This window comes from Tachysurus vachellii, chromosome 12, assembly GCF_030014155.1.
Source record: "Tachysurus vachellii isolate PV-2020 chromosome 12, HZAU_Pvac_v1, whole genome shotgun sequence".
NCBI classification, from domain to species: domain Eukaryota; kingdom Metazoa; phylum Chordata; class Actinopteri; order Siluriformes; family Bagridae; genus Tachysurus; species Tachysurus vachellii.
This window is the reverse complement of record NC_083471.1, coordinates 16,794,614-16,807,865: the sequence shown is the minus strand read 5'-3', so window position 1 is coordinate 16,807,865 and position 13,252 is coordinate 16,794,614. Positions and strand designations below refer to the sequence as shown.

The 13,252-nt window shown below is 37.3% G+C and overlaps 1 protein-coding gene across 3 annotated transcripts in view; it reads right to left on the bottom strand.

The window, feature by feature from the left end:
- Positions 1–13,252, bottom strand: part of apba1a (amyloid beta (A4) precursor protein-binding, family A, member 1a) — a 52,408-nt gene that overhangs the window by 2,930 nt on the left and 36,226 nt on the right. For 2 of the 3 annotated variants that reach the window (XM_060882910.1, XM_060882911.1), the window contains 10 exons: positions 8,891–9,001; positions 7,908–7,947; positions 7,623–7,768; positions 4,947–4,979; positions 3,957–4,043; positions 3,069–3,254; positions 1,994–2,173; positions 1,668–1,880; positions 1,402–1,521; positions 133–273 (listed from right to left, as the gene is read on the bottom strand). In XM_060882910.1, coding sequence (XP_060738893.1) covers positions 133–273; positions 1,402–1,521; positions 1,668–1,880; positions 1,994–2,173; positions 3,069–3,254; positions 3,957–4,043; positions 4,947–4,979; positions 7,623–7,768; positions 7,908–7,947; positions 8,891–9,001 — 1,257 coding nt within the window. The remainder of the gene's footprint in view (positions 1–132; positions 274–1,401; positions 1,522–1,667; positions 1,881–1,993; positions 2,174–3,068; positions 3,255–3,956; positions 4,044–4,946; positions 4,980–7,622; positions 7,769–7,907; positions 7,948–8,890; positions 9,002–13,252) is intronic. The other variant, XM_060882912.1, reaches the window with a different exon arrangement.

Below are 13,252 nucleotides of genomic sequence, written 5' to 3'. Positions count from 1 at the left end.
AAAACCCAAGACATTATACACTGGAATAGTGCAGGATGTACAGGACACACAGCACTATTCCACTATTATTTTAATTTGATTGTACACAAACTTGTGTGTTAAAGTGTAACATAACATCTGACACAGCCTTACCTCACCAACTGCATTGGACAGAATGTGTACAATCTTTTCATGAGGAGTCGCCACTACGCTCTGTCCGTTGATTTCAATAATGCGGTGACCAACACGAACGCCACCTCGTTCAGCTATCCCTCCTCTCATAAGGCTGCAAATCTAGAAGACAGACCGCATTAACATGCTGACAGCAACATTAAAGCAATACTCAACCAACTTCCAACCTTAACTCTGAACATCAGTATCTGTACATCTGCTGCAAGAAGCGTTAAGTCAACACATTTCTGATAAAGTGAAGAAAACCGAACGAAAAAACAAAACCTAAGCAACAACTACAACAATAAAAACCCTCCTTTTTCTGGCAGCCCGTTCCCTACACTCCTCCCTGGTTACCAACACCTGCATCTTGTTTCATTTGTTCCACAAGACTGTGTGTATTTACCCCAATTTAGTGACTCAGTTTATGAAGCAATGCAATTTTCCAAGTTGATGTTTACTCTTGTTTGTTCTTCCTGTTCTGTTGTTAGTTTAATCTCTTGCTTAACCTATAAGCATCATGTGTTGTTATAGCTTATGTGTAGCCATGTTGCAATTAGTGTAAGTCATTAGCCTGTCACTATTATTCTACTTCCTGTTTTGCTCTTTCTTGCCTCATTAGGACCTTTATAATCGACTTGGCTTGTCTTAGCAATTTGTTTGCTAGATGCTGAAATCTGGCAACACATTTTAAACCATACAACTAAATAACACAAACTACAAATATTACAATATAACAATGTGAAAAACTGTACAACTTAATGTCACTGAATCCTCTCTGATTTCAAACCACTGTTACAACGTCACTTTAAAGGCACTTGTTGAATTCTATCAAGAAACATGTAAAACATTTAAAACTACAAGTGTTCATATCATAACAAAAGTCTTGGGATGAGACTGATATGAGAGAAGCTTTTCTTACTGAGTTTTACTCAGCACTGGAACAAAAAGTCCAGCAGAGTATAAAGTACCTTCAGTTACTAAATCTATCCAGGAGGTTTTGTTCTATCTGTTTGCATTTAGACCAAAGCTGTGGTGTTTCTGTATTAACTCTGAGCGCGGGTAACTGTACACATTTGTATGCAGGTTTTACTTACAAATAACATGAAGAGGGATTTAACTTTTCACTTTTTCACAGAAATAGTCTACAGTAATGGGGCATACACTATAACCGCAACAGAATAAATACAGAAAACACATACAGTATTAGGTTGGAAAATACAGAAGTATTTCTTTAAGAAAAATACCCACAATGCCATTCTGCACACTGAATCCTAACTGGTATCTCAGGTCTGGCCTTCTGATGAGCACAGTGGTGACTGGTGGGCAACGCACAATGTTCAGCTTGATCCTGGACTGGTTCTTCAGCCCCTGAGAGAATAAGGCCACACTTTCACATGATTGCTTCAATCAGTACTCAAGGCTTAGTGCAGCATCTGAAACTGATATAAAATAACTACAGAAAGATATAGGACATTAATATAGATTCCTAAATTTCTAATTGCAAAGCTGTGCACCTTGATGATGCTCTGGCAGGTGGAGAGAGGAAGTCCAACCAGACTGGTGCCATTGATAGACATGATCTGGTCTCCAATATTCAGTCTTCCAGATTTTTCTGCTGGCCCAGCATGCATCATGTTAGCAATGATGACTGTAGGAAGAATGGAGCCCCAGCCTGACTCAACAATCACCACTCCTAGGATCTCTCCTTTCTGCTTCTCTATGTAAACCTGAGCAACACATACACACATATTCACTCAGTATAAGCTTAATGCCTTCACTACAGCTCAATAACGTCACTCAGTAACTTTTGTCCTGCAAACAAACAGCATTGTTTGCTTACGTCTTTACAGTTCTCGGACTTGGAGAAGTGTATGAGGTCATCATTGTACATGTCCTGTGTGTTAAGGAGGTCACTGTACTCTTTCTGGCTTAGGTCCTCAGGGTTGATACCATTGGCACGCAGGAATTCCTGATATGCTACACTGAAAGCCTGGCCAATGGACTGTGCTATGAGTTGGGCCTGTGGACAAGGAGAAAAGGGAGAGAGTAAGTGAAAAATACAATTATAACAATGAAGAATATCTCTCATTGTACATTCACTGACAGTGAACAGCATCAGCCTTGGGATGAAACTTTTATCAGACTTTTAATCCTACACCGATACAATAAAAAGCATTTCCAGATACTTTCTTTAATGTGCAATCCAATGGTAAAGCACAGTCACCTTTAAAAAGAGTTACTTTTACAAATTTGTCATCATTTAAAAAGCATATAAAAGTACATTTAAAAAGCACTGTCACCTTTAAAAGAGTTACTTTTACAAATTTATATATTCATATAAATGAAGAGTTAGTCACTGAGGAATTAAATGTCGCACATTTATGGCATTTGGGAGATGCTCTAATCCAGGGCAACTTATATTACTTATATCTTATTTAACTTAACTAAACAGTTACAGGGTTAAAGGTCTTGCTTAAGGGCTCAGCAGGGGCAGCTTGCACCCACAGCTGACCTGTTTTCTAACATCCCAACCACTAAAGTTACTGTAGGTCACTGCAATATATGTCACAATGATGTCTTGTGGTACATGTGACTGTAGGTGGAAAGGCACAATGATTTCAGTGCACCAGTTGTATCAAGATGCTTGTTTTTTTTGCCAAACTTTAAAGCAATAAAATGAAAGATGTGGACGTTAACAGGTAGAGTTTATGCAAATGACTATCATTAAGCCATGCAAATGAGTATAATTTGTACTAGTCAATTTTTCTAAATGAAATCTAAAAGAAATTACAGTTACTGATGTTACACCGCAGTCCCTGATGCCACCAGATTTTAGATATTCAGACGATTAAAAATCCATCACAAGTGTTCTTTGGAAAAGGTCACATTAACGGCTCGTTAAAAACTGGACTCACATCTTCAGATTCAAACACATGACAGATCATCTTGTACTGGCGCTTTTCATCTTGGGCTGGATCAGACGCCTCCATATTCTCCTGAGAGTCGGAGCGAGGCATTCTCCTCCTGGCCATCAGAACCACAATGTTCCCAATGTCAGCGATGTAAGAAATGGTCCTTAATGGGTGGTCCATCATGGTCTCCTACAGTATACAAAAAAGGGATAGATATCAAGTACAAATGTACTGACAGATTCATATGTGGTGACTGGTAAGACCACTGAAAAACACTGAACTCTTTATGTTAATAAAGCCAGTTTGAGATGACTTATCCTTTGTGACATGGTCTATCATCATGCTGGAAGCAGCTATTAGGAGATGGTAAATTGTGTTCATGAAGAGATGCACATGATCAGGTTAATACTCAAATAGACTGTGATGTTCAAGTGATGACTGATTGGTATTAACAGGCGCAAAGTGTGCCAAGAAAACATTCACTACACCATCACACCAACACAGATGTAACGCCATGTCATACATTTAATGTTGTGAAATTAGTGTGTTCTTGTTATTTACTATGCTACACCTGCTATATCTGTCGTTTCCTCACCATCCTTTACCTCTGAGCTTGACCTTTTAATCAGTCTGTGTTCATAACATGTTCATGTAAGTGTATTAATGTAAACCTCATAGCTGGATCTATAGCAAAAACTGCTTTTATAGAACAATAATAAGAATTTTGGACCAATCAGATTCAAGTACTCAATATCGCTGTGGTGTAAGGCTATTTATGCCAATTCCTGAGCTGCTGAGATCTTATTTGTTTTACTAATTCATTAATGTGGTTAAACATTAGACCTTGGTTGTCTGTGGATATAAGAGTAGTGTTTAAAGACACTGAGTTACCTGAGAGTCGGCATTCAGTACTTTGATTCTTTGAGTGGAAATGAAGAGATCCACCTCTGTCATGGGCTGTGTCTCACCCTCAGGGGCCTGCTGACACAGAAATAATTTCACTGACCATCAATCTCACACCTCTCTCTCTGTATCACACACACACACACACACACACACACACACACACACACACACACACACACAAGCCATTGAAACTAAGACAGAAACGTTGGCAGTTAAGAAAAGGTTAATATAAGGGTTAATACAAGGCCCAGATGTGCAGTGAAGGAGAGCTGTAAGTTTGTTTCAGTGACCTTGGCCAGCTCTGTAAAGAATATGGCTTATTTCCCAGGCTGGACTGAAATGTCTAATCAAGTGTAACAATAAATCTCCTTCAGTGGAAACTCTGCAGCTTCATCATGCCCTGCAGGCTGGGGTTAGTATGATGGTGGTGTCTAGTGTCTTTCTCCAATTAAAGAGTTTGTTTAGTGTTTGTGTGAGAAGACAGAAATGAAAGGCGTGACAGAGTCATCCACTACTGAACAAATACACAAGCAGCATAACAAAAGTCAGAATGCCAGGGGCACGTCTTAGAGAAAAAGAAACACAAACACTGCACATCACCTTAGAAAGAAAAAGTCCAGAAAGATAAGAATGTAGCTGAAGCCCATACTTTCTGCATCCAGCAAAAAACAAACATACCAACTTCCCCACCAAAAAAAGAAAGAAAGAAAGAAAAAAGAAAAAAGACAGCTTCTGCTACCTTTCTCTATTGATTTAGGTTTATTTATGTCAGACATGAAATGAAAACAATGGAACACGCTTCACAGACAAATATCTGACACAAAGGGTTACAACTTGTTGCTGGATTCAGAAATACAGCAAACAAGAGAAAGGAGAAAGGCAGAAACAGAAAGTGCACAAGCAATAAAAAGAAAAAAAAAAGGAAGAAGAGAGAGGAAAAATAGCAAAACACCAAATGATGATGATTTACTGCACCTTCTTCCTGTTTTTGGCTAATTTCTGAGCCGTCTGCTTGGCATGGAACAAACAGAGACAGGAACATGGTTAGAAAGAGGCAGAGAGCCCAGATGACCCAAGCTATACTGCTGTGTGTGTGTATGTACAGTATGTGTGTGTGTGTGTGTGTATGTATGGCCACCTGTCATACAGACAAACCACAAATTCCCTGTTTCAGTAAACCAGCACTTGACATTTGTCATTGAGTGAGACACTAAAATGTGTCTGCAACTTGGCTGGATATTTTAAATAAGAATCATAATCATAATCAAATCAAACGTAATTTCAAGTATTTAATACTGGCTCTCTGGCTGATTGAAAGGTATTTTTTTTTTCTTTTAAATGTAATTCCACGCTCACCTCAAGATGTCCTACTTGCGCTTTTCTCAAACTGTTTCGTTGCTTGTTTACATTAACAAAGCATTGTGTCAAAAAGAGGCAGCTGCACAAAGCGAATTGAAATCTGCTGCGAAATTCGATTGAGGCTGAACCACATTGTGTCGTGAATCTTGTTTTTTTTTAAGACATGATATCACATGAGTTGATCGAGCTATGAAAGAATTGCGCAGAACATGAATAATTAATGGACGGATGCAACTGTTCTCCTTCAGCCGTATAAAAAAAAGGAATAGTAGATGGTGGCAGGAGACCAACATGATCTGACAGCGATGTTACAACCGTTACATTAAATCCCTAAATAGAATTTTTAATAGAAATGGGACAGCTGTGTCACTAGTCAAAAGTAATGCTTGAGGAAAGTGTCAGATACATAAATAACAAGTGACTTGGCCCATTTTGGAAGTGGAACATCACACACCACCTTGTTGGAGAAATAAGTGAACACAGCGCTCAGAGGAGCTCCTTCAGCTCTGTGAGCTCTGAGATCACCAGGGTGTAGTGCCTTTTATTATTCATCACCTCCTACTAAGCCAGGTAAAATACCAAGGAGGATCAGAGCTCTGTCAGTGTGCTGTGTTTATAATGCACCACTTCACTTTGCATTAAAGCAGGAGGTGAAAATAACACTCGATTGTAAATTTAGGTCTTTTGGACTTATAATCTTGTATTCATTTTGGTGACTTCTGTTTAAAATAAATATTTGTTCAGCCTCATGTTTTGGTGTATTAAACGTTGACAAGTGACCTTCAGTTTAAAAACGTATTATAATGGTTCTTTATAATTATAATTATGAAATGTTCTTTGTTTGGGATCACCACAGCAGATCATCTGTTTCGTATGTTTGATTTGGTTTAGGTTTTTACACCAGAAGCCTTTACATTTTTTAATACACATAATAATAATAAAAAAGTTTTTTTTTTTTTTTTACATTATTTTTATAACAATAATAATAATAACAATAATACTTATTATTGTTATTATTATTATTGTTATTATTATTATATAATAAACTTTTTTTTCAGATTTCGAATTTAACTTTTTGGATTTCTATTTGATTACTAAATAAATCTTTTTATTTTTAGAAAATAATCAGATGCACAGGATTGCATTTTGTAGTTTTTTGTTTTAAAGTCTGTGAGCTTTAATAGTGTTTAGATATTTAATTCTTTTTCAGAATTCTTTATTACAATACATCCACTTAAATATTTATATTTTTTATTAGCATTTCTTTTACTGATGATTTAAATATTTGATACAGAATAAAAAAAAACCACATTGCAATTAAATCTATTGTTAAATAGTTAATGTGTAAATTATTCACAAGGCCACTCTAGTAAAATGTGTAAATACAGTAATAAGAGAGAAAGATGAACATTCAGTATCAGATTCAGCTTGTTGTGTATTAACATTCAAATAGTTCATGTTGTGGCTTTTAGCTGAATTTTCTTCTGTAATTTTACAGCCTACTTTGTGTAGAAATCATCAACTGGACATTTTTCACTTTAACATGACTCATCTGCATTATAAATTCAACTGAGAGTCTGATGCTCTAATGATGAACTTTGAAGCAGTCGGTGCTGGTTACAGCATTTTTTATGGTGAACAAATACTGCTAAGATGCTGATGGAAGAAAACGCTGAGTCATGTAGCTGACTGACTTTATGCTACAGAGGGATGAAAAGGAGGAAGGTGGCAAATGTCTGCAGTCCTTTGGGATATGCAACTTCATTACTATTCCACATAGGTGTATCAGGCTTAAATGCAAGTAGAATCCCAAAAAATGATCCCAAAGGTCTTGTGAAAGATTACTGTAGATGAGAATTTTTTTTAGTGATGTTTAAAAGTAATCAGTTGTTCTTTAATATTCTCCCGCATAACTACAAAAATGTCAGCATTACAAAAATCCCTAAAAAAAAGTAGCACAAAGCACAAAATGGGGTGTAAATGTATTAATCCTGACAATCTGACCAACAAAGCTTGTAAGACTGTCTACTCTTGAACGCATGGTATATCAACTGTATTGTAAAATACTTGTGGGACATCGTTATGCAATATTTAGGTTATGTCTTATTAAATAGAAAAAGGTTCTCAATCGTCTCTCTACATTTGTCCTCAAAGTGTCATACTTATGTTTATTTCTATATCCTTAAACTTGTTCTGGTGTTTTGCAGAAATGAGACTAGAAAGAGTGAAGTACACGCAAGTTCACTCAGTTGTCTCACACAGAATCCGAGCGGAGAGACGCTCTCTGCTCACCTTGATGCGACTGACGGCCTCCTGAGCCTGCATCATGCGCACATTCTTCGACGGTGTCTTGTCTGACAGCAGCTGCGTCGAGCCCAGGTAGTTTGCAGCAAAAATGATGCCGTCGATGAGGTCCTCTGGGTCACATGGGCCTGGAACTGAGACACGAGGCAAAGAAAAGTTCCCGGAGTGAGTCAAAATGGAGATCATACTGTGATGAATGTAACTAGTATTATTAAACATGGCGGAGCTGCACATTTTATTATTAGTTTGTGCTTGAGTTTCTGACTCACTCACCTTCCACATATGTTGGGAATGAAGCAATGCTCCTCCTCGACTGCCATTTCAAGAACAGAAAAAAAAAACAGCAACTAAAAACCAGTATGCAGGAAATGTCATACAAATGTATTCAACAATTAACACACAATGTATTCCTGCATTTTATTATTGAATCTTTATCCACAGCAACTGTACTGGTGGTGTGAGTGATAGTGACTTGAATTCTACTTAGAATTGTCTACTTAGACAAGAACAGACACCAAGGACGAGTCTTGTGGCAGTCAATAAATGCAAACACAAACTGCTGTAGAAGATTTTCAGGAATTCGGTTTGTAAATTAAGATCTAAAACTTTGCCTGATGGTTAGTGCAAAAAAAAAAAAAATCTAAATAAATAAAAACCCACATGATCAAAATAACTTTTCACTATACTGCTGTACTGTTGGAAAGCTTTTCTCATGTCTTTGTTTATTTGTTTCTCATGAATTTTTGAGCAGTCAAGTTGTATAAAACCTACCATCCTGCTCTATTCCATCACATAACAGGGAAGGATAAGAGCCAACAGGTACTTTCGCTAAGACATGAGAAGCCAGAAAACGGTATGCTTTTGAACTGCTGTTCATGCTGCATCACAGAGCAGTGTAACAGACTCAAAGGAAAGCTCTTATAAACACTCATGCTCACAGATGCCAACAACTGTCTAGAGTCAGACTGATTGGCAGGGAAGAAAGATCATACCGTCCCTCCTACCCTAAAACAATGGGCTAGTTTGCTCTTTTTGGACAATTGATCATCTTCCGAAAGCAGGGTGATAGTGAACGTTTTCCTTGTGCACCACTCAGGGGCCCATGTTGGAATTCTTGTCTGTTGTAAATGTACATATGTTACAGATACAATAGATAGATGATGGGTGGAAGTTGCCGGAGTATTTCTTTAAACGATTACACTTTAATATTACAGTAAATTCCCCCTCGTTGACACACACACATATTGGGCTCCTACCTCTTTGCTAGCAGGAGATGGAGACTCAAAGTTTTCACTCCCCTCATGCTGCAGCAGGTTGCTGCTGGAAGACTCCGCCCCCTGTGGAGAGGTGGAGGCTGGGCCTGGAGACTTGAGAAAGAAGACGACGATCATTAATATGAGTCATCAGAATTAATCAGGATATATAAATAAGATAAGACAAGATAACACAATATGCTAAAAGGTATAGGCAAGAACATTTTGCTATAGAAATAGATGACTAAGAAGAATACTACAGTACAACTGAGATTTACCTCACACACAATGGCTTTAATGTTTCACACACAATGGCTTTAATGTTTCACACAGTGATAATGTTCTACATTTTGTTTGCATGGTAACATTTGTTCGCTCCTGCACAGTATTAATTGTTATAGTCTTTTAACATTGGTCGTAACATTAGTACAAATTCATTCTGATTAAATCTGAACAGCATGTCACTACAATTCACTCAGTCAGAGACATGGAACAATCGTATTCATTCCTATTATCTGATTTTATAAACAATTCTACTGAATATAATGAGGCTATCTACCCACACAACTGTACTGAGTATTAAACACAGTGACAGAAAGATATTATTCATAAAGCATGTACATTAACAACCAAGTGAGGGGTAAATTACTGCACTAGCATTTTACAGAAAAGATACAGAAAATAACCTCATAGAACATTAGCAGTCAAAGCTAATTATTTTATACGCTAATCAATACATGTTCAAATCTCATAATGTTCAAAGGAAAAATCTAGTGACAAGTACTCACTTATATCACATCCAGTTATACAGAGAAACAAAGAAGAAAATGAAGAAGAAAATAATTCGCTTGTTCCAGTATCGAAAAGAGAGCAGACGAACAGCTAAATATCACTGATCACCCGACTCTATTTCTGGAGTATTTTAATGTGGTTACACTGATGCTGAGTAAGTTCTAATTAAAGCTTCATGACAACTGAATCTAATGACAAGAGAAAAGAAGACATAAGAGACAAAAGAAGAGAAACAGATGCTCCTAGAACAATCCTGCAAAAACACACATCATCAATTTGATGGTTCGAAACATCCTCAGCCTCATCGTCGTTGTGCCCGTCATCCTGGTACATCCAAAAATTCTCCATCTTTAAAAGTTACAACAAAAGAAACTGTACGGTAGTTCTTAAAAAAAAAACTGCACACAGAAAAAGGAGATTGTGACTGTCACTGGGTCTAATCCGAGTTACTCTGGTGTAGCTCTGAAACGGATCAGGATACATTATGGCCTGGAATTAGAGAACACTCAGCTCCTGTTACAGCCCTATGACAAACATGTCCCTCATTTCTACTGAAACTCTACACAAGCAGCAAATCTATTGTACCTCTTTTAATAACATGGTGGTGAGCTGAATAGACAGTCCAATCAGAGAGCTGGATGATATGACAAGAATATCATGTGAATTCTGGATTTATTTATTGTCATGTCAATTATATTATCTGATCATTTAGGAGCCCAAAGTGTGTTGTGAAACCTACATGTCTAAGATTACCAGTGAAACGTCATGTGACATCTTGTTCAAATCATTTCAAAGCCTGTTTCTCCATCGCTTACAGAGTTTAAATGATTTAGGAGCCCAAATGTTGTGACCATAAACACAACATTCCACCGTAAGCTCTACTATGTTCGAATACTAAAATCATATAAACATACTCCCATTGCACCTGCACCATGAACTGGAAACGTGGCACAAAGAAGCGCTTTGCTCACCCAGAATCATTGCTGATGTGAGCTTATTATGGAAGAAAGACATTTTTCCTCCTCTGGTGTTTGTTACGTGAGTCTCACTGAATTATTTACACACAGTTTCCTTCTGTGTCACTTGGCAGCACTAAATAAATTATATTGTAGAAGGCAAAAATACTGCGATGAACTCATGGGGTAAATGACATCACAGGGAGGAATATAATGAACTGGTGATCTAAATTCTGTGGACACCTTGGAGGAGTCATGTGAATGATTTTAAAACGTTATCTAAGGATCGAGAACACCTAAAAATCAAGCTGATGTTAATATACATAACTACAGTATACGTTATATTTTAAACAAAGTATTATCAGTGGCACATTAACAGCACATGGGACTGGTAAAACATACGCAGCATATTAACCAAGACTAATAATAAATAAATAAAGAAGGGCTGATGTGGTAAGTACACTATCTGTAAGTAGACTCAAGGGCATAGTTTGAGGTGTTTGTGCTTTGAAATGTTCAGTACACTTCCTAACCCAGAGGGAGAGTCTTCAGCACAGTGGAATTGCTCATAAGATGACAAGCTGGATTTTACCTTCCTCTCAATTTTATTTTACAGAGAGCAATAAAGTGTCTGATCGTCAAACGACTGTTTCCTGCTGACTTGATTACAGGAAGTGACATCAAGCATTAATTTTCAATAATACAAAATCCTATTTGATGCTAAATCACTGTGTTTTAAGAAGAATAAAATCTTATTATATTTATATTATATATAAGAATAATATTTTTATTTTTTAAAAGCGTATGGCTGATGGGATATTTGTACGATTTTATAATTTTTCTGTTTGTTTGTTGTGTGTTTTTCTGTTTTTAATGACCTAATGGAAAGCACATTGGTCGATGGAAGTTGTAATTAATTGTGCTATGTAAATAAATTGTCATTGTCATAAAACATTTTTTGTCATGTCAGCCTGTAATACCATACTGTCACTGATTATTTTTCTATAAGAGCATGCTCATTGTGTGATGGAACTGGTCTGGCCTTTTTGGCCATTGGGCTATACATCCGAGTTATATTTTGAATGAGGGAGGTGTGAGGTGTGTTTAAGACTTTCAGGAACAAGAGATGTGGTTTGAATTAATGATAAGATCTTACTGATCTAGCTGCATGTTTTCCTCTCAGAAGACAGACAAGTTGTGCTAATGCTGTTAAATAACAGGGTAAGTGCAAACATTTGGTATAGATTACAGTATGGTGTAGAATTGAAACAATTCAAACAGTAAAGGTGTCTTGCATTGGTACATAAACTAGGAACAGTTCATGTGGAATCTGCAGTCAGAATAATCTCAAGTGAACTGACAAAAATATCTGCAATCTCACATAGCCGGTGTGATTGTGCGAGTCTAGTGAGCTCGATTCCACACTAAATCTTTTCTCTGCTCCCTACTTGGATGGTGGAATATTTTAGTTTAACACATCACTAAATAATCCTTAATATCTTAGATCTCTCTACCCTTTCTGAATCCCCTAAACTGCAGTAATTGTGTGTGCTACTGAATAGGACTCAGACAAATGCTATACCTGCTCTGCATTACATGCTGCTATACAATCCAGGAGCTGCTGTTTGTGTGGTGCAACAATGAAAACAGAATAAGACACATTACCCTAAACACACAGCTGGTGATTATCATGTGCATGGATGGAAAAAATAGAGAAAGATATCAATTGCCTTGACTAGCCAGGATGAAATCTGATACTGTTCAGCAAGATGGAGGCTGGAGAACAGTTACATAGCATCTGTATATTAGGTTAATAATTCTATATAGTAACATGATAATCATTATATTTCAGCTCAAACGTGAGAAAACCGTGTGATAGATGAAGGAGAGAAGAAGCTTTAATACTCGTGACTAGATGGAATTGTTGCTTGTTATGTCTCGCTATCTCTCTCTCTGTCACGTTCTCTCTCTCTCTCCCTCCCTATCTTTCTCTCTGTCTGCTTCTCGCTCTCATTCCTCCCTCCCTCCCTCCCTTTTCTCAAACCTTGTTGTGGTTGAGGTTAAAGGCTTCTCCATTTGGCTGCACGAGTCATATGCTCCCATGGCAGAATACAGATAAGTCCTGCTGGCTAAGGGAAGTAAAGTCAGTGCGGTGTGTATTGGAGCCACCTTGTATTTTCCTCAGGCAGGAGATTTGTCCAGAGAGCAGCACTCACTGTGCAGAGACATGTTCACCCCACTGCGTACCCAGCAGCAAGCACAAGATAAATGGAGGAGCAGGGAAAATACAACAAGCTTCTAGAAACTCCCTGATCTGCAGTTCTTTATGGGAGTAAGTAGTTGGAGAACTAACATGCTAGACCCAAAATAAAAATGATGACTATGTGCAGATTGCATATTTAAAATTCAACAGAAGTAAAAAACCTTGGGATTGTAGTTCTAGATTTTTTTTTTCCAGACAACTTACATCCATCCCCATGACCCGAGGTAGTTTGGATAAGCGGTAGAAAATGAGTGAGTGAGTGAGAGTGAACTTACATCCAAATTATTATTATTATTATTATTATTATTATTATTATTATTATTATTGTGCTGTACAATGATGCAAAATACACCT